The sequence below is a fragment of the Bos indicus x Bos taurus genome, chromosome X (assembly GCF_003369695.1).
Source record: "Bos indicus x Bos taurus breed Angus x Brahman F1 hybrid chromosome X, Bos_hybrid_MaternalHap_v2.0, whole genome shotgun sequence".
In the NCBI taxonomy this organism is placed as follows: domain Eukaryota; kingdom Metazoa; phylum Chordata; class Mammalia; order Artiodactyla; family Bovidae; genus Bos; species Bos indicus x Bos taurus.
In genome coordinates this window covers 69,654,341-69,675,387 of record NC_040105.1, presented here as the reverse complement: position 1 = coordinate 69,675,387, position 21,047 = coordinate 69,654,341, and the positions used below count along the sequence as shown (strand labels likewise).

Here is a 21,047-nt window from a genome sequence, read left to right as displayed (position 1 = left end):
GTATGTGGGATCTAGTTCCCTGACCAGAGTTGAATCTGGGCCTCCTGCATTGGGAGTGTGGTATCTTAGCCACTGGACAACCAGAGAACTCCTTTATTATTATTTTTTTGTTTGTTTTTTTACTGTGGCAAAATACACATAACATAATTTTTAACCATTTTTAACTGTTTGAAGCAATTCTGTGGCATTAATATATTTGCATTATTGGGCAACTATAAACACTGTCTGTCTCCAGAATTCTTTGATTATCCCAAACTGAAACTAAACAGTAACTCTTCACTCTCCTCTTCTTCCATAACTAGTCTTTATATTAATTATGCTTGTCTGTGTTTTTAAAGATAGACCAGACCTTTGATTTTGATGTCAGATCATAATAGATATTCTAAAAATATTTTATTTTGAACTAATACCCTTTACCTAGCTTTCCTAATTTAACACCTTATACTTATTATAGCACAATAATCAAAACCAGGAAATTAACATTGATACGATACTATTAATTCAGCCAGTGTTTGACAAACTACACCTGAAAGGTAAATCTGACCCTCATGTTTTTATAAATAGTTTTATTGGTGCACTGTCATACTTACTCAGTTATTGCTTTCATGTGTTTACAGTGAGAAAGTTGAGTAGTGGCTGCAACATTGACCTTCCAGCCTATAAAGTTGAAAATACCATCAGATCTCTGACCTCTGATGTAAACTGTAGATTTTATTTGGTTATCATTATTTTTCCCACTTGTGTTCTTTTTCCACTTTGGAATCCAGTCTAGGATCCTACATTGAATTCAGTTGTCTCCTTAATCTACTCCAGTCTGTGACAGTTTCTTTATCTTTTCTTTCATGACCTTGACACTTTTGAAGAGCATTGATCAGTTATTTTCTAGACTGTCGATCTGTATGTATTTGTTTAGTGTTTACTTATGGTTAGATTTAGGTTATTAGACATTGTGACAAGAGTACTGCAAGTTATATTGAATCCTTCTTGATGTGTTGTACTGAGTGTGTATGATAACAATATGTTTCTTATTGGTATTGTTAACCTGATTAAGTTACTGAAGATGGTATCTGCTGACTTCTTCTTCTGTTAAAAAAAAACCCTATTTTTTGTCCGTATTTAATAAATATCTTATAGAGAGCTACTTCGAGACAATGCAGATATTCCATTTCTCATACTTCTTTCTACCCACTAATTTTAGCATCCAGCTGCCTAAGCAGTTTTTATTGTGTTGTATGTTTAAGTGGTGATTTACAATTTCTTTCATTACTTCTAGGAAGAGTTGTTTCCCCCTATTTATCTATTTATCACATTACTTATATTAATATGGACATATAGATGTTTTATTTTATTTTATGAGTTACAATCCAGGTTTTCATTTTATTGCTCAGATTGTTCCAGCTTTGGTTGCTGGGAGCTTCTTCAAGTTGCATCATGTATCCTTTGAATATATCCCCATCAGTTTTTGAGAAATGCTTTACTTTCTGGTACCACAAGATAGTCCAGGGTTATCTTGTATTTCCCCTGCCTGCCTTGCTCTGACCAGAAAAATACAGGTATTCTTCTGGGGTTTTAGGTGCCTGTGTCTTACTGGCAATTTTGGTACAGAAAAATAAAATTTTGGAGAGAAAAAATAAAATTAGGTATTCATCTTATTTTCTTGTGATAGGCAGGACTCAGCTCCTTTTTCCCAGTTCTGTGGCTAGAAATGAGGTTCTCCCAGAGTTTTGCAGTCAGCACCCTATGCATAATTTGCAATTCAGCCCGCCTTCCTGTCAAAACCAGGAAAGGAGTGGGGAAAAAACAAACAAACAAACATGATTTTCATCCTCCCACACAATTTTATGAGGATCATTATTTAAGTTTTGATTTCAGTCCCCAATCTGCCTACTCTTATTCCCTTTGCCGAGTCCTTAGGTTGTTTATTTATGTATTCTGTCCATAGTTTTCAGTTGTTACAAGTGGCAAAGAGTCTGTTATCACCCTTAGTTCACCTTGGCCAGCCTACTTAGCTTGCTTAAAATAACCAGAATCCTTGTATTGACTGATAATTTTTCATTTTGTCAGTTTACATACAGTTAATATATTTTAATGTAGAATCATAGTTTTATGACCATACTTGGTTTTCACTTGGATTTTTATAAATACCAATTGAGTCATTAACTGGTCTAATCTGTATGATGTCATATGTACTAGAGATACTATTCTCATAATACTCTTAAGTGTTCATGTTATGTTATTTACAGCAAATTGAATTTCTATTAGAAAGCGCTTAATAACCTTTAATATTTTTTATTCAAGTGAGTAGTGAAGATTCTGAAGATTCTGATTTTCAGGAATCTGGAGTTAGTGAAGAAGTTAGTGAATCTGAAGATGAACAACGGCCCAGAACAAGGTAAATAGATTATTTTTTCAAAAATTTTAGGAATTAATAACCATGCTTCAAATTATTTGTAGAAAGTTTTCAGTTATTAATAGTGAAAATCACTCAGTCGTGTCAGACTCTTTGCGACTGTAGCCCACCATGTTCCTCTGTCTATGAGATTCTCCAGGCAAGAGTACTGGAGTGGGTTGCCATTCCGTTCTCCAGGGGATCTTACTCACCCAGGAACCGAACCCCGGTCTCCTGCATTGCAGGTAGATCCTTTACCGTCTGAGCCACCAGGGCATAGTAGTTAAGTAAAATATTTAACATTTTGATTTGGAACTCTTAAAATAATTAATTTAAAAATAGTATATAAACATTATATATAGTTGAATTGTACGTTCTGAAGTAGGTGGACTTTCAGTGTGCAAAAACACCTTTTTAAAAAAAAAAAATATTATATATTTGGCTGTATCAGGTCTTAGTTGCTGCATGCAGGATCTTCATTGCAGCATGCAAGATATTTCCTTGCAGTGTGCACAGGCATCTCTCTAGTTATAACACATGGGCTGTAGTATGCATGGGCTCAGTAGTTGCCCTATGGCATGTGGGGTCTTAGTTTCCTGATCAGGTATTGAACCCATGTTTCCTCCACTGCCTGCCATTGGAAGGCAGATTGTTAATCACTGGACCACCAGGGAACTGTAATTTTTCATTGCTGTGGTGGAAAGTTGTAGTGTAGTAGTTATGAGGTTCTGTAGACCAACTGCCTCAATCTAACTCCTAGCTTTACTATACTTCCTATTTGTATGAATACTCTGTGGTTCAGTTTCGTCAACTGTAAATGAGGAAATTAACATTATTATTTCCCTTATTGGTTATTGTGGGCATTAAATGAGATTAAAGGGCTTATAAAATAATGCCTATTTTACAGATAGTAAGTGCTTCATAAATGCTAACTATTATTCTTTCATAACACTACTAAATACAACTTAGCCATGGAACAAAAACAACTCTACTAGTATTCTATTAATTAAGATGTGTTTGTTTTTTCAATACGCATGGATAACTAATCTAGATTACTAGCTGATTAAAATTTTGCTTCCTTCTTAGCATAGTATTTAATAATACTGACCATTCTAAGAAGGTTTTTATTTCCTCTGGAATAATATGATACATCCATCAATTTGTGTTTGTGTGAGTGTGTATATGTATATCTATATGGGTGTTTGCATGTGTAAATTTTAATACATTTGAGATTGTTTTAGCTTAATAATTACCATGTTGTACCTGGAGTATAGCAGCATATTGTACTTTCAGTTCAGTCAGTCGCTCAGTCGTGTCAGAATCTTTGCGACCCTATGCACCGCAGCATGCCAGGCCTCACTGTCCATCACCAGCTGCTGGAGTCCACCCAAACCCATGTCCATTGACTCAGTGATGCCATGCAACCGTCTCATCCTCTGTCGTCCCCTTCTCCTCCTGCCCTCAATCTTTCCCAGCATCAGGGTCTTTTCAAATGAGTCAGCTCTTTGAATCCGGTGGTCAAAGTATTGGAGTTTCAGCTTGAGCATCATTCCTTCCAAAGAACACCCAGGGCTGATATTCTTTAGAATGGACTGGTTGGATCTCCTTGCAGTCCAAGGACTCTCAAGAGTCTTTTCCAGTACCACAGTTGAAAAGCATTAATTCTTCGGCGCTCAGCTTTCTTCACAGTCCAACTTTCACATCCATACATGACCACTGGAAAAACCATAGCATTGACTATGGTTGACGGACCTTTGTTGGCAAAGTAATGTCTCTGCTTTTGAATATGCTATCTAGGTTGGTCATAACTTTCCTTCCAAGGAGTAAGCGTCTTTTAATTTCATGGCTGCAGTCACCATCTGCAGTGATTTTGGAGCACAGAAAAAATAGTCAGCCACTGTATCCACTGTTTCCCCATCTATTCTCCATGAAGTGGTGGGACCGGATGCCATGATCTTAGTTTTCTGAATGTTGGGCTTTAAGCCAACTTTTTTACTCTCCTCTTTCACTTTCATCAAGATGCTCTTTAGTTCTTCTTCACTTTCTGCCATAAGGGTAATGTCATCCGCATATCTGAGATTATTGATATTTCTTCTAGCAATCTTGATTCCAGCTTGTGCTTCTGCCAGCCGAGCATTTCTCATGATGTACTCTGTACTCTGCATATAAGTTAAATAAGCAGGGTGACAATATACAGCCTTGACGTACTCCTTTTCCTATTTGGAACCAGTCTGTTGTTCCATGTCCATTTCTAACTGTTGCTTCCTGACCTGCATACAGGTTTCTCAAGAGGCAGGTGGTATTCCCATCTCTTTCAGAGTTTTCCACAGTTTATTGTGATCCACACAGTCAAAGGCTTTGGCATAGTCAATAAAGCAGAAATAGATGTTTTTCTGGAACTCTCTTGCTTTTTCCATGATCCAGCAAATGTTCGCAATTTGATCTCTGGTTCCTCTGCCTTTTCTAAAACTAGCTTGAACATCTGGAAGTTCACAGTTCACATATTGCTGAAGCCTGGCTTGAAGAATTTTAAGCATCACTTCACTAGCGTGTGAGATGAGTGCAATTGTGCAGTAGTTTGAGCATTCTTTGGCATTGCCTTTCTTTGGGATTGGATTGAAAACTGACCTTTTCCAGTCCTGTGGCCACTGCTGAGTTTTCCAAATTTGCTGGCATATTGAGTGCAGCACTTCCACAGCATCATCTTTCAGGATTTGAAATAGCTCAACTGGAATTCCATCACCTCCACTAGCTTTGTTCATAGTGATGCTTTCTAAGGCCCACCTGACTTCCCATTCCAGGATGGCTGGCTCTAGGTCAGTGATCACACCCTCATGATTATCTGGGTCGTGAAGATCTTTTTTGTACAGTTCTTCTTTGTATTCTTGCCACCTCTTCTTAATATCTTCTGCTTCTGTTATACCATTTTTGTCCTTTATCAAGCCCATCTTTGCATGAAATGTTCCCTTGGTATCTCTAATTTTCTTGAAGAGATCTCTAGTCTTTCCCATTCTGATGTTTTACTCTGTTTCTTTGCATTGATCACTGAGGAAGGCTTTTTTTTTAAATCTCTCCTTGCTATTCTTTGGAACTCTGCATTCAAATGGGTATGTATTTCCTTTTCACCTTTGCTTTTCACTTCCCTTCTTTTCACAGCTATTTGTAAGGCCTCCTCAGACAGCCATTTTGTTTTTTGCATTTCTTTTTCTTGGGGATGGTCTTGATCCCTGCCTGTCTCCTGTACAGGGTCATGAAGCTCTGTCCATACTTCATCAGGCACTCTGTCTCTCAGATCTAGTCCCTTAAATCTATTTCTCACTTCCACTGTATAGTCATAAGGGATTTGATTTAGGTCATACCTGAATGGTCTATTGGTTTTCCCCACTTTCTTCAATTTATGTCTGAATTTGGCAATAAGGAGTTCATGATCTGAGCCACATCAGCTCCCGGTCTTGTTTTTGTTGACTTTATAGAGCTTCTCCATCTGTGGCTGCAAAGAATATAATCACTCTGATTTTGGTATTGACCATCTGGTGATATCCATGTGTAGAGTCTTCTCTTGTGTTGTTGGAAGAGGGTGTTTGCTGTGACCAGTGTGTTCTCCTGGCAGAACTCTATTAGCCTTTGCCCTGCTTCATTCTGTACTCCAAGGCCAAATTTTCCTGTTGCTCCAGGTGATTCTTGACTTCCTACTTTTGCATTCCAGTCTCATATAATGAAAAGGACAACTTTTTTTGGGTGTTAGTTTTAGAAAGTCTTATAGGCCTTCATAGAACCGTTCAACTTCAGCTTCTGTAGCGTTACTGGTCGGGGCATAGGCTATGATTACTGTGATATTGAATGGTTTGCCATGGAAACAAAGATCATTCTGTCGTTTTTGAGATTACGTCCAAATAGTGCATTTTGGATTCATTTATTGACTATGATGGCCACTCCATTTTTTCTAAGGGATTCCTGCCCACAGGAGTAGATTTAATGGTCATCCGAATTAAATTCACCCATTCCAGTCGATCTTATCTTAGTTTGCTGATGCTTAGAATGTCGATGTTCCCTCTTTTTATCTCCTGTTTGACCACTTCCATTTTGCCTTGATTCATGGACCTAACATTCCAGGTTCCTATGCAATATTGCTCTTTACAGCATTGAACCTTGCTTCTATCACCAGTCCCATCCACAGCTGGGTGTTGTTTTTACTTTGGCTTCATCCCTTCATTCTTTGTGGAGTTACTTCTCCACTGATCTCCAGTAGCATTTTGGGCACCTACTGATCTGGGGAGTTCATCTTTCAGTATCCTATCTTTTTGCCTTTTCATACTGTTCATGGGGTTCTCAAGGGAAGAATACTGAAGTGGTTTGCCATTCCCTTCTCCAGTGGATCACATTCTGTCAGATCTATGCAGCATGACCCATCCGGTTTGGGTGGCCCCACACGGCATGGGTTAGTTTCATTGTGTTAGACAAGGCTGTGGTCCATGTGATCAGATTGACGTGTTGTCTGTGATTGTGGTTTCAGTCTGTCTGCCCTCTGATGCCCTCTCCTCGTGCCTACCATCTTCCTGGGGTTTCTCATACCTTGGATGTGGGGTATCTCTTCACCGCTGCTCCACCAAAGCACAGCCCCTGCTCCTTACCTTGGATGTGGGGTAGCTCCTCTTGGCCGCTGCCCCCAGCCTCGGGCCTGGGGTAGTTCCTCTTGGCCTCGCCTCTGTGCCCTTGCAGCCAACAAGCTTTCGGTTCAATCAGTTCAGTTGCTCAGTCGTGTCCGACTCTTTACAACACCATGAATCGCAGCATGCCAGGCCTCCCTGTCCATCACTAACTCCAAAAGTTCACTCAAACTCATGTCCATTGAGTTGGTGATGCCATCCAGCCATTTCATCCTCTGTTGTCCCCTTCTCCTCCTGCCTCCAATCCCTCCCAGCATCAGGGTCTTTTCCAGTGAGTCAACTCTTCACATGAGGTGACCAAAGTGTTGGAGTTTCAGCTTTAGCATCAGTGCTTCCAATGAACACCTAGGACTGATCTCCTTTAGGATGGGCTGGTTGGACCTCCTCACAGTCCAAGGGACTCTCAAGAGTCTTCTCCAGCACCACAGTTCAGAAGCATTAATTCTTCGGTGCTCAGCTTTCTTCACAGTCCAACTCTCACATCCATACATGACCACTGGAAAAACCATAGCTTTGACTAGACGGACCTGTTTTGGCAAAGTAATGTCTCTGCTTTTTAATGTGCTGTCTAGGTTGGTCATAACTTTAGTTCCAAGGAGTAAGTGTCTTTTAATTTCATGGCTGAAATCACCATCTGCAGTGATTTTGGAGCTCCCAAAAAATAAAGTCTGACTGTGTTTCCACTGTTCCCCCATCTATTTCCCATTAAGTGATGGGACCAGATGCCATGATCCTAGTTTTCTGAATGTTGAGCTTTAAGCCACGCTTTAGGGGAATATAAAATAACAATAGGATATAATGAGAATTTTAAAGAACTGAGATGGAATTCAGGTAACACAAAATTCACCATTTAAAAGTGTAGAATATAGGGGATTTATAGAATATTCACGAAGTTGTGCATCTGCTACCACTATCTAATTTCAGAACATTTCCACTATTCCAGAAAGAAACCCTATGGCCCTTGGTCATTTCCCGTTCTTCCTGCTTCTCATTTCTTGGCAAAAAGTAATCTGCTTTGTGTATGGATTTGCCTATTCTGAACATTTCATATGAAAAGATTTGTAAATATGTGTCTTTTTATGAATGGAATCTTTAGCATGTTTTCAATTTTGATCCATGCTGTAGCTTGTTTCAGTACTTAAATCCTTTTTAAAAAACTTCAGTGAAATTTAGTATATTTCCAGAATATATACAGAATAAATTTAATATATTTACAGAAATTGTGTTAATTTCTGATATATAGCAAAGTGTTTCAGTTATACATATTTATCTTGTTCTTTATATTCTTTCATTATGGTTTATAACAGGGTTGAATATGGTTCCCTGTGCTATACAATAGGGCCTTGGTTTTTACCCATCTGATATATATATATATATATGTAATCGTTTGAGTCTGCTAATCTCAAACTCCCAATCCTTTTTTTCTTTACTCCTTCTTCTCCCTTGACAATGAGAAATTTCTTTTGTCTGTGAGTCTGTTTCTGTTTCATAGATGTGTTCATTTGTGTTGTATTCTAGATTCCACATGTAAGTGATATATGATATTTGTCTTTCTCTTTCTGACTTAAAGCATTACTATAATCGCTGGGTCCATTCAAGTTGCTGCAAATGGAATTATTTCATTCTTTTTATGACTAATATTCCATTGTGTACATGTGTAGCACATCTTTATCCATTCATCTGTCAATGGACATTTAGATTGTTTCCATGTCTTGTCTGTTGTAAATAGTGCTGTTGTGAATATAGGGATGCATGTATCTTTTTGAATTTTAGTTTTTGAGTATATGCCCAGGAATCGAATTGAGGATCATTTGGTAACTCTACTTTTCGTTTTTTGAGCACACTCCATACTGTTTTCCATTGTTCCAGTTTATATTTTTACCAGCAGTATATGAGGGTTCTCTTTTCTCCACTCATTCTCCAGCGTTTATTGTTCGTAGAATTTTTGATGCTGACCATTCTGATGGTTTTGAGGTAGTACCTTATTGTAGTTTTTATTTGTGTCTTGCTGATTATTAATGAATATGATTATCTTTTCATGTGCTTTTTGGCTTTCTGTATGTCTTTGAAGAAATGTCTATTTAGATCTCCTGTCCATTTTCTTGATTTTGTTGTTGTTGTTATTGAGCTGCAATGAGCTCTTTATATATTTTGGAGTTTAATCCCTTGTCAGTTGCACTGTTTGTAAATATTTTCTCTCATTTTGTGGGTTGTCTTTTCATTTTGTTTGTTGTTTCCTTTGCTGTTGAAAAGCTTTTTGGTTTAATTAGGTACCATTTGTTTATTTTTTATTTTCATTACTCTTTGAGGTAGATCCAAAAAGATATTTCTGTGATTTATGTTAAAGAGTGTTCCGCCTATGTTTTCCTTTAACAGTTTTATAGTGTCTGGTGTAATATTTAGGTCTTTAATCCATTTTGAGTTTTTTTTTTGTATGGTGTTATCATGGAGAAGGAAATGGTGACCCACTCCAGTACTCTTGCCTGGAGAATCCCATGGACGGAGGAGCCTGGTGGGCTGCAGTCCATGGGGTTTCAAAGAGTCAGACACGACTGAGCGACTTCACTTCACTCACTTCATACTTTCTTACTGAAGAAGGAAATGGCAACCCACTCTAGTATTCTTGCCTGGAGAACCCAATGGACAGAGGAGCCTGGCTGGCCATGGTCCTTGGGGTCACAGAGAGTCAGACATGATTGAAGTGACTAAGCACGCATGGTGTTATAGAATGTTCTAATTTCATTTTTACATGTAGCTGTCTAGTTTTACCAGCACCATTCACTGAAGATATTGTCTTTTCTCCATTGTATGTTTTTGCCTCCTTTGTCATAGGGTGACTGACCATAAGTGCTTGAGTTTATTTCTGGGCATTCTATTATGTTCCATTGATCTATATTTCTTTTTTTGTGTCAGTACCATACTGTTGATTACTGTAGCTTTGTAGTATAGTCTGAAGCCAGGACGCCCGATTCCTCTAGCTTTGTTTTTCTTTCTCAGTATCGCTTTGGTTATTCAGGGTCTTTTGTTTTTCTATACAAATTGTAAATTTTTTTGTTATACTTCTATTAAAAATGCCCTTGGTGATTTTTAGGGATTGCATTGAATCTCTAGATTGACCTGAGTAGTACAGTAACTTTGAAAATATTGATTCTTCCAATCCAAGAACACAGTATATATTTCCATCTGTTTCTGTCATTTTTTATTTCTTTCATCAATGTCTCTCGTGATTTGCCAATTACCTTTAGTGTTGTGTTTGGATTGCATTTTCTTTTTTGTGTCTGTATCGTAGATTTTTAGTTTGTGGTTTCCATGAGGTTTTGGTACACCAGCCTGTGTATTAACAGAATTGTTTTAAATTGCTGGCCTCTTAATTTCCAAGCATTTCCAATAGCCTGCATTTGTACTCTTCTCCTAATTGCTGATTTGATACCATATTTGGGTGTGGATGATTTCCTAACCTTTACTGTATATTTGCCTTTACCAGTGAGGCTTTCCATTTATAATTTTCTTATTTCTGGTTGTTTCCTTTTCTGCCTAGAAAAGTTCCTTCATTATTTGTTGTAAAGCTGGTTTCACTGTGTTGAATTCTCTTAGCTTTTGCTTGTCTGTAAAGCTATTGATAGCTGTGTTGAATCTGAACGAGAGTCTTACTGGGTAAAATATTCTTGGTTATGTGTGTTTCCCTTTCATTACTTTAAATATATCCTGCCACTCCCTTCTGGCCAGAAAAGTATCTGATTAAAAATCAGCTGATGCCTTATTGGGATTCCACTGTATATTATTTGTTGCTTTTCTGTTGTTGCTTTTAAAATTTTCTCTTTGTCTTTAATTTTTGTCAGTTTGAATTGTATGTGTCTCATTGTGTTCCTCCTTGGTTTCATACTACATGAGACTCTCTGTACTTCCTGGACTTGAGTGAGTGTTCCCTTTCCCATGTTAGGGGAGTTTTCAGCTCTTACCTCTTCTGATCTTTTCTCATGCCCTTTCTCTCTCTTTTCTCCTTCTGGGACTTGTATAATGTGCAAGATGGTACATTTAATGTTGTCTCTAAGGTCTCTGAGACTTTCCTCCTTTCTTTTCATTCTTTTTTCTTTATTTGGTTCTGTAGCAGTGATATACACCAATTTGTGTTTTAGCTCACTTATTCGTTCTTCTGCCTCATTTATTCTGCTATTGATTCTTTTGAGTATATTTATTATTTTTGTTATTGTGTTGTTCATCTGTTTATTTAAATCTTGTAGCTCTTCGTTAAACTTCTCTTGTATCTTCTTGATCTGTGTCTTCATTCTTATGTGTTCATTCTTCATTCTTGTCTCATTCTTAAATCATCTTTACTATCTTTACTCTAATTTTTTTCAGGTGCATTGCCTAAATCCAATTCACTTGTTCTTTTGAGGTTTTATCTTGTTCCTTAATTTGGAACATACTTCTCTGCCAGCTCATATTGTGTAACTTTCTGTGTTTGTGTTCTCCATTTCACAGGCTACAGAACTATAGTTCCTTTTGCTCTGGTGTCTGCTTCTTGGTGGTTGAGGTTGGTCCAGGGACTTGTGCCACTTTGCTGTTGGATGAGACTGGTGCCTGTCCACTGGTGGTTGGAGCGTAACCTTGTCCCTCTGGTGGGGAGGACTAAGTCAGGGGTTATGTTTTAGAGTGGTTGTGGGCTAAGGAGGACTTTGAGCAGCCTGTCTGCTGATGACTGGGGGCTGTGTTCTCATCTTGTTTGTTTGGCCTGAGGTATCCGAACATTGAAGCCTGCAGACTGTTGGGTGGGACCAGGTATTGTTTGCCCAAATGGCAACCTCTCGAGAGCTTTTGCTGATGAACATTCCTTGAAGCCTCTGCCACCAGTGTCCTTTCCTCCTACAGTGAGCCACAGCTGACTCCTGCCTCCGCAGTTGACCCTGCAATACTCACAGGTTTATCTGCCCCAGGCTCCTATGGAGTCACTGCTTTGACTTGCAGCCCAGTGCATGTGAAACCATGTGTGTGCCCTCCCAGAGTGGAAATCTCCGCCCAGTCCTGTGGAGCTCTTATACCCAAGCTCCATTGGCCTTCAAAGCCAAATGTTATCCCCAGGCTGATGAGCTTGATGAGGGTCTCAGAAGTCTCACTCCTGTGGGAAATCTTTTGTAATATAATTATTTTATAATATGTGAGTCACCTTCCCTTTCATTATGGAATTTGATTATATGGTGAAAGCACCCCTTCTACTGTCTCAGTTGTGGCTTCTTTGTCTTTGAATACAGAATATTTCCTGTAGTTTCTAGTGTTTTTTGTTGATGGTTGTTCAGCAGTTTGTTGTGATTTTGATGTTTTCTTGAGAGGTGAGCTCAAGTCCTACTGTGCCATCTTGTCTCTTCCCTCATACCTAAATCCTAGAGTAAATTTCTAAAAATGACATTATTGGGTTAAAGTTAACACAGTTTTAGGACCTTTCATTATATATTTTCACACTTACAGAAGTCAATATTTTCTTCCCCCAGCTGAATATGTAAATAGCCATTGTCTCACTGGTTCAGCAATAAAACAATGAGCAATCTGTTAATTAGAACACATGTTGGGGGAACTGCAATCCATTTGAGTTAAATTTTTTTATATGTTTTAAGATAGGGATTCAGATTCATCCTTTTGCATGTAGATATCCAGTAGTCTAAGTACTATTTGTGAAAACTGTTGTCCCTATTGAATGTCTTGACCATGTGGAAAATCAATTGACTATAAATGTAAAGTTTTATTTCTGGGTTCTCATTTCTCTGCTGTTGGTTTTCATGTCTGTCCTTTATGTAGGAAAATATTGTCTTAATTAATGTAAGCTTATATACCAATTTCTAGCCACATAAGTATTCTCACTACAAATTGTTACTTTTTTTTTACTTTGTGTGTTCTGATATGATGAAAATTGTATCTAACTTTTATAATCTATTTTTTAAAGAGATGGTGAATAATTTTCATGTGTATATTGGCCAGTTATATTTCTGAAGGTGCTCCATCCATCTTATTACTGATATGCTAAACCTCCCTCTTGAATAACTTAGAATGTTGATCACTGAATTTATTTTTTATTTTTTTGTTCACTGGATTTCAAATTAAGTGTTCTCCTTTTGAACCCAGTGAAGATTTTTTGCTTTTTGTTTTTTCCTTTATCATTTTATTAAAGAATGTATGTAAAAGTGAAGCAGTTCTAAAATAGTACATAATTCACATAAGGGAATTTATCATAAAGTATTTTATTTTGCATTTTAAATATTCTTTAGGTCTGCGAAGAAAGCAGAGTTGGAAGAAAATCAGAGAAGTTACAAACAGAAGAAGAAAAGGCGACGCATTAAAGTTCAAGAAGACTCATCCAGTGAAAACAAGGTAATAAATAATGTACTTGGATTTATCACTGGTATAGTAGACCATAGTAAATATGTTATTAACTCATTTGCACTCTGTTTGTAAGTTGAATTCTACTAGTTGATTTACATTTTAAGCTTTGTGGAAGAATTGACTAATTATTAAATATATAAATATGCAGAAGTGTTAACTTTAATATATTATCAATTTTTTTCTTTTCCTTCACCGAATTTGATGGAAAGTTTAAGCTTTCTAATTCATTATTTATATTCTTAGGCTATAGAACTGATATGAAGTGTTCTGTGTGATTACATAAAACATAATAACTCATTAAATGAATAAATTTCTTCTAGCAGTGAAATTAGTCAATTTCAGTTTCTTGTATATAAGCAGAATTATTTAGAGTACAAGTTCTCCATAATGTTCTATCAATTCTATTCTCTTTTATAAGAGTTCATTTTTGTAATGACCCTTTTCACCATTTCTAATGTAAAATGCAATGACCTTAATTACATTCATAATTAGGAACTCTTGTGCCCATTAAACAGTAACTCCCCATTCCCGCCTATGTGCAGCTCCTTGGTGACGTCTAATTCTAATTTCTGTGCCTATATATTTGCCTATTTTAGGTTTCTCATATAAATGAAGTCACACAATATTTGTCCTTTCTTTCTGGCTTATTTCATTGATATAATGTTTTCAAGGTTCATCCACCTTTTAGCATATATCTGAATTTCTTTTATTTTTAAGGTTGGATAATGTTCCAGTGTATGTATGATAACATGTTGTGTTTATCCATTCATCTGTTGATGGACATTTGAATTCTTTCTACTTTTGGCTATTTAGAACAACGTTGTTGTGTACATGGTTATACAAATGTCTTTTTGAGTCCCTGCTTTTCTTTTATGTGCATAATCTTTTTTTTGCCAGTTTATTTTTTTAGTTGAAGGATAATTGCTTTAGAATTTTGTTATTTTTAATCATACATCAAGAATCAGCCATAGGTGCACCCATGTCCCCTCCCTCCCAACCCTCCCTCCCATCACCCTCCCCTTCCCACCCTTCTAGATTTGTCACAGAGCCCCTGTTTGAGTTCCCTTACAGCAAATTCCTGTTGGCTATCTATTTTACATATGGTATTATAAATTTCTGTGTTACTGTCTCCATACATCTCACCCTCTTCCTCCTCCCCTACCCCTGTGTCCATAGACTTCTTCACTTTGTCTGTTTTTCCATTGCTGCCCTGAAAATGGATTCATCAGTACCATCGTTCTAGATTCCATATCTATGCATCAGTGTATGATATTTATTTCTCTTTCTGACTTACTTCACTCTGTATAATAGACTCTAGGTTTGTCCTCCTCATTAGAACTGACTCAAATGCATTCCTTTTTATGGCTGAGTAGTATTCTGTTGTATATATGAACCACAGCTTCTTTATCCATTCATCTGTTGATGGACATCTAGGTTGCTTCCATGTTCTAGCTATTGTAAACAGCACTGCAGTGAACATTTGGATGCATGTGTCTTTTTCAATTTTGCTTTCCTCATGATCTATGCCTAGTAGTGGGATTGCTAGATCATATAGTGGTTTTGTTCGTAGTTTTTTAAGGAATCTCAATACTGTCTTCTATAGTGGCTGTATCAATTTACATTCCCACCAAGAGTGCAAGAGGGTTCCCTTTTCTGTACACCCTTTCCAGCATTTATTGTTTGTAGACTTTTTGATGATGCTATTATGACTGCTGTGAGGTGATATCTCATTGTAGTTTTGATTTGCATTTCTCTAATAATGAGTGATGTTGAGCATTTTTTCATGTATTTGTTAGCCATCTGTATGTCTTTAGAGAAATGTCTGTTTAGGTCTTTTTCCCACTTTTTGATTGGGTTGTTTGTTTTTCTGGTATTGAGTTGTATGAGTTGCTTCTGTATTTTGGAAATTAATTCTTTGTCAGTTCTTTCCTTTGCTATTATTTACTCTCATTATTAGGGTTGTCTTTTCACCTTGTTTGTAGTTTCCTTTGCTATGCAAAAGCTTTTGAATTTAATTAGGTCCCGCTTGTTAATTTTTGTTTTTATTTCTATTACTCTAGGAGGTGGGTCATAAAAGATCTTGCTTTGATTTATGTCATCAAGTGTTCTGCCTATGTTTTCCTCTAAGAGTTTTATAGTTTGTGATCTTATATTTACATCTTTAATCCATTTTGAGTTTATCTTTGTGTATGGTGTTAGGAAGTGTTCTAATTTCATTCTTTTGCATGTAGCTCTCCAGTTTTCCCAGCACCACTTATTGAAGAGGCTGTATTTGTCCCATTGTATATTCTTGCCTGCTTTGTCAAAAATAAGGTACCCATAGGTGCATGGGATTGTCTCTGGGCTTTCTGTCTTGTTTTTATCTCTTTCTATCTCTGGGCTTTCTATCTTCTATCTTTTTCCATTGGTCTGTATTTCTGCTTTTGTGCCAGTACCATACTGTCTTGATGACTGTAGCTTTGTAGCATAGTCTGAAGTTGGGAAGGTTGATTGCTCCAACTCCATTCTTCTTTCTCAAGACGGCTTTGGCTATTTGGGGTCTTTTGTATTTCCATATGAATTGTGAAATTTTTTGTTCTGTGAAAAATGTCATTGGTAATTTTATAGGGATTGCGTTGAATCTGTAGATTGCATTTGGTGAAAGAAGTGAAAGTGTTAGTTGTTTAGTTGTCTCTGACTCTTTGTGACTCCATGAACTGTAGCCCGCCAGGCTCCTCAGTCCATGGGATTCTCCAAGCAAGAATACTAGAGTGGGTTGCCATTCCCTTCTCCAGGGATCTTCCCAACCCAAGGATTGAACCCTAGTCTCCAACATTGCAGACAGAGTCTTTACTGTTTGAGTCACAAGGGAAGCCTTTATATTTGATAGTATAGTTATTTTCAGAATATCGATTCTTTCTAAGAGCATGTAATATCTCTCTATCTGTTTATGTCATCTTTGATTTATTTCATCAGTGTCTTATAATTTCCCATATACAGTTCTTTTGTCTCCTTACATAGGTTTATTCCTAGATATTTTATTCTTTTTGTTGCAATGGTGAATGGGATTGTTTCCTTAATTTCTCTTTCTGATTTTTCATTGTTACTATATAGGAATGCAAGTGAGTCAATGCTTTTAATACTTTTGGTTGTAATCTGAGATGTGCAATTGCTTGATCACATGGTAATTCTGTGTTGAACTTTTTGAGGGAGTTATAGTTTTCCCAATGCCCCAGCCTTCTAGTTTTTCCCCATCCTCACCAACACTTGTTATTTTCTGTTTTTTTTGTTGTTGTTGTTTGTTTTGTTTTGTTTTTTAGCTATCATAATGGGTGTGAGATAGTATCTCATTTGTGGGGTTGATTTAAATTTCCCTAATAAGAAGTGATGTTCAGTGTCCTTTTATTTGCTTATTTGACATTTCTGTGTCTCCTTTGGAGAATTTTCTGTTCAGTCCTTTGCCCCCCTTTTAGAGTTCTTTTTGTAAAATACTATTCTATATTGTAAAGTGTAATTTTGAAGCTTTTCAGTATGTCTTCTTTTACCTTTTCTTGGCATATTAATTGGAGTGAGAAATGGATAAATCAGAAAACTTTGTAGTATTAATGTTTTGATCATTTAAATTCCATAGAGTAATTCTGAAGAAGATAAAGAAGAAGATGAAGAAGAAGATGAAGAAGAAGATGAAAATGATGATTCCAAGTCTCCTGGAAAAGGCAGAAAGAAAATTCGGAAGATTCTTAAAGATGATAAGCTAAGAACAGAAACACAAAATGCTCTTAAGGAAGAAGAAGAGAGGCGAAAACGTATTGCTGAGCGAGAGCGAGAGCGAGAGAAATTGAGAGAGGTAAACCACATTTTATTTATAATTTCTTTTTAATGTATGACTTTCATAGATTCTTAGATTATAGTTCAGTCGTCCAAGAAAAGGATCTTGTAATCAACCAGAGATTTTTTGTAAGTTACTTTTTCCTATTGGCAGTATTTTATGCAACTTAAAAATCTTCATTAGGTAATATTAATAGAATTAGGTATATGGAAAGGATTTAGATTGTTGAATGATCACCAGAGTTATTGTTTTTTATTTGAGGTAGAAAAATATTAAAAAATTATTGCTTAAATCCATAAACGATTTCAATGTTTTGAATAAACTTTTCATTATAAAATAAAGGTCCATCTAGTCAAAGCTATGGTTTTTCTAGTAGTCGTGTATGGATGTGAGAGTTGGACCATAAAGAATGCTGAGCGCTGAAGAATTGATGCTTTTGAACTGTGGTGTTGGAGAAATCTCTTGAGAGTCCCTTGGACTGCCGGGAGATCAAACCAGTCAATCCTAAAGGAAATCAGTCCTGAATCTTCATTGGAAGGACTGATGCTGAAGCTGAAACTCCAATACTTTGGTCACCTGATGCGAAGAACTGACTCATTTGAAAAGACCCTTATGTTGGGAAAGATTGAAGGCAGGAGAAGGGGACGAGGATGTGCAGTATTTTATGCAACTTAAAAAATCTTCATTAGGTAATATTAATAGAATTAGGTACATGGAAAGGATTTAGATTGTTGAATGATCACCAGAGGATGAGATGGTTGAATGGCATCACCGACGTGATGGACATGAGTTTGAGCAAGCTCTGGGAGTTGGTGATGGACAGGGAAGCCTGACATGCTGCAGTCCATGGAGTTGCAAAGAGTTGGACACAACTGAACGACTGAACTGAGCTGAACAGGCAGAAGGAATAGTATTATAAATCTCCGTATGTACAATACCCACCTTCAATAATTACCAACATATTCTGGAGATGGAAATGGCAACCCACTCCAGTATTCTTGCCTGGAAAGTCCCATGGACAGAGGAGCCTGGCAGGCTACAGTCCATGACGTCTCAAAGAGTCAGACACAACTTAGTGACTATACAGCAAATGGCAATTTAGCACCATTTTGTAGAAGGAAAAGCAAGGAAAGGAAGAAGAAAGATTATATTGGCACTGTGAGAGTGAGAGAGGAAGTTCAGTTCAGTTCAGTTGCTCAGTCGTGTCCGACTCTTTGCAACCCCATGAATCGCAGCACGCCAGGCCTCCCTATCTATCACCAACTCCCGGAGTTCACCCAAACTCACGTCCATCGAGTCAGTGATGCCATCCAGCCATCTCATCCTCTGTCGTCCCCTTCTCCTCCTGCCCCCAATCCCTCCCAGTATCAGAGTCTTTTCCAATGAGTCAACTCTTCGCATGAGGTGGCCAAAGTACTGGAGTTTCAGCTTTAGCATCATTCCTTCCAAAGAACACCCAGGGCTGATCTCCTTCAGAATGGACTGGTTGGATCTCCTTGCAGTCCAAGGGACTCTCAAGAGTCTTCTCCAACACCACAGTTCAAAAGCATCAATTTTTCGGCACTCAGCCTTCTTCACAGTCCAACTCTCACATCCATACATGACCACAAGAAAAACCATAGCCTTGACTAGATGGACCTTTGTTGGCAAAGTAATGTCTCTGCTTTTGAATATGCTATCTAGGTTGGTCATAACTTTCCTTCCAAGGAGTAAGCATCTTTTAATTTCATGGCTGCAGTCACCATCTGCACAAATAAGCTGGAATTTTGCTGACACACTTGTAAAACAGCTTGCTCTGTACTAGTCAGTGTGTTGCAATTCAGTTACTGACTAGGGTCTGTTTTTCTGACTTCTGAGTGACCAGGGCCAATCTTCATTTCTCATTGTGCTCAATTCATTTATTCAAGAATTATTATGTATCAGTCAGTAATTGTGGGTCTTTATTTTGTCAAGTGGTACAGGAAGAAAAGACTAGATACATATTCATATTCAGATGTTTTAATTCTTTGACCCAAAGCAATTTACTTAATTACTCATGTGTGAAATAAGGCAAATTATATCTTCCTTATAGGAGTGGTCAAAAGATTTAATGAAATAATCCACATTAAACATTTAGCACAATACCAGGCATATGGTAATAAAAAAGTAATTGTAGATTTTAGATGATGATGATGATGTTATGTGGTTAGGGATTGCAAATAAATAATTTACTGAACTTTCAAAAAAAATTAGCAACACATGACTAGTTTTTTTTTCATCTGTTCTTTGAACTGAACTGAACTGAACTTGTTCAGTTGTTCAGTCATGTCTGACTCTTCGCAATCCCATGGATTGCAGCCCACCAGGGTTCTCTGTCCTTCACCATCTCCTGGGGCTTGGTCAGACTCATGTCCATTGAGTTGATGATGGCATCTAACTGTCTTGTCCTCAGTCATCCCCTTCTCCTCCTGCCTTCTGTCTTTCCCAGCATCACGGCTAGTTTTTTTTTCGTCTATTCTCTTACCTTAACAATATTTTTGAGAAGTCTCAGATATCATATCATTTTGATTATATATGGTTCAGAATATATTGTTGAAAGATAATTACTTTTAAACATTACCACAGTATCATTATTACACTTAAACATTAATAATAATTTCATAATGTCAAATGTCTAGTTAATATTAAAAATTCTTTCATTTACATCACAAGCATAATAGTGGTTTATAAAAATATTTGTTATGGATCAGGAACGTAAGAAGGTCTCACTGTGTGTTGTGTTACGTTTGGATACTTATGTTTATCCTTAAGCTATTCCTACACTGTCTTGATTACTGTAACCTTATAGTAATTCTTGGAATGGTATACTGTAATTTCTACAACTTGGTTCCACATTTTTAGAGTTGTTTTGGTATACTCAGTTATTCATATTTCCTTATGAATTTTAATATCCTGTCAATTTTTAATAAGAATCTTCCTGGAACTTTTATGGGGATTTTTTTGGATCTCTAGTGACATCTTAACAGATTTTGTTTACAATTATGTAAATATTATATATTTCGCATTTATTTAGCTCTTCTTTGATTTCTCTTAGCAGCATTTTATGGTTTTCATTGTACATAACTAGCACTTATTTTTCTAAATTTATCTTTAAGTAATTTATGTTTTCTGTTGTCATGGTAAATGAAATTTCAAATGATTTAATGACCTTGTGTTCTGTGAGCTTACTATATTCTCCTGCTGGTTCTAGTAACCTTTTTGGTAGATTCCTAAGGATTTTCTACGTATTCAATCATGTTGTCTATACATAAAACACCACCACCACCACCAAAAGGATGGTTAATTTTTTCAAATGCATTTTAATGTATCTGTGGGATAATCTAGAAAATGTCTTGCACTGCCAGAATAAGCCTCACTGGTCATCTTATATTACTCTTTTTATATATTGTTGTATTTCTTTTCTTATATTGTTTCACCAGGAGTTTTACCTCACTTTTAAGTAGGCATGTTGGGTTATAAATTCCTTTACTTGTATATCTTTCTGCATTTTTTATTACAGTAATACTGTTCTCATGTAAAACGAAAAGGGAAATGCTCCTGTCTCCTCTACTTATAAGTATTTTTTATAAGATAGATAGCATTTCATTCTTAAATGTTTGCTAGAATTCTCCAGTAAAGGTACTCTCCTGAGTTTTCTGAGTTTTTTAAAATTTTTAAACAGATTGTATTTAATAAGTTATTATTATTACTTTAATAAATATAGGGCCATTTAGATGATCTGTTCTCTTTTGATCTCTTTTGGTAAATTTTTCTTTGAGATATTCGTCTGTTT

The 21,047-nt window shown here is 36.8% G+C and overlaps 1 protein-coding gene across 8 annotated transcripts in view; it reads left to right on the top strand.

Annotated features, from left to right (window-relative positions):
- The window catches only part of ATRX (ATRX, chromatin remodeler), a 285,940-nt gene that overhangs the window by 135,344 nt on the left and 129,549 nt on the right, over positions 1–21,047 (top strand). For all 8 annotated transcript variants that reach the window (XM_027534136.1, XM_027534135.1, XM_027534130.1 and 5 more), the window contains 3 exons: positions 2,299–2,392; positions 13,314–13,416; positions 17,039–17,254. In XM_027534136.1, coding sequence (XP_027389937.1) covers positions 2,299–2,392; positions 13,314–13,416; positions 17,039–17,254 — 413 coding nt within the window. The remainder of the gene's footprint in view (positions 1–2,298; positions 2,393–13,313; positions 13,417–17,038; positions 17,255–21,047) is intronic.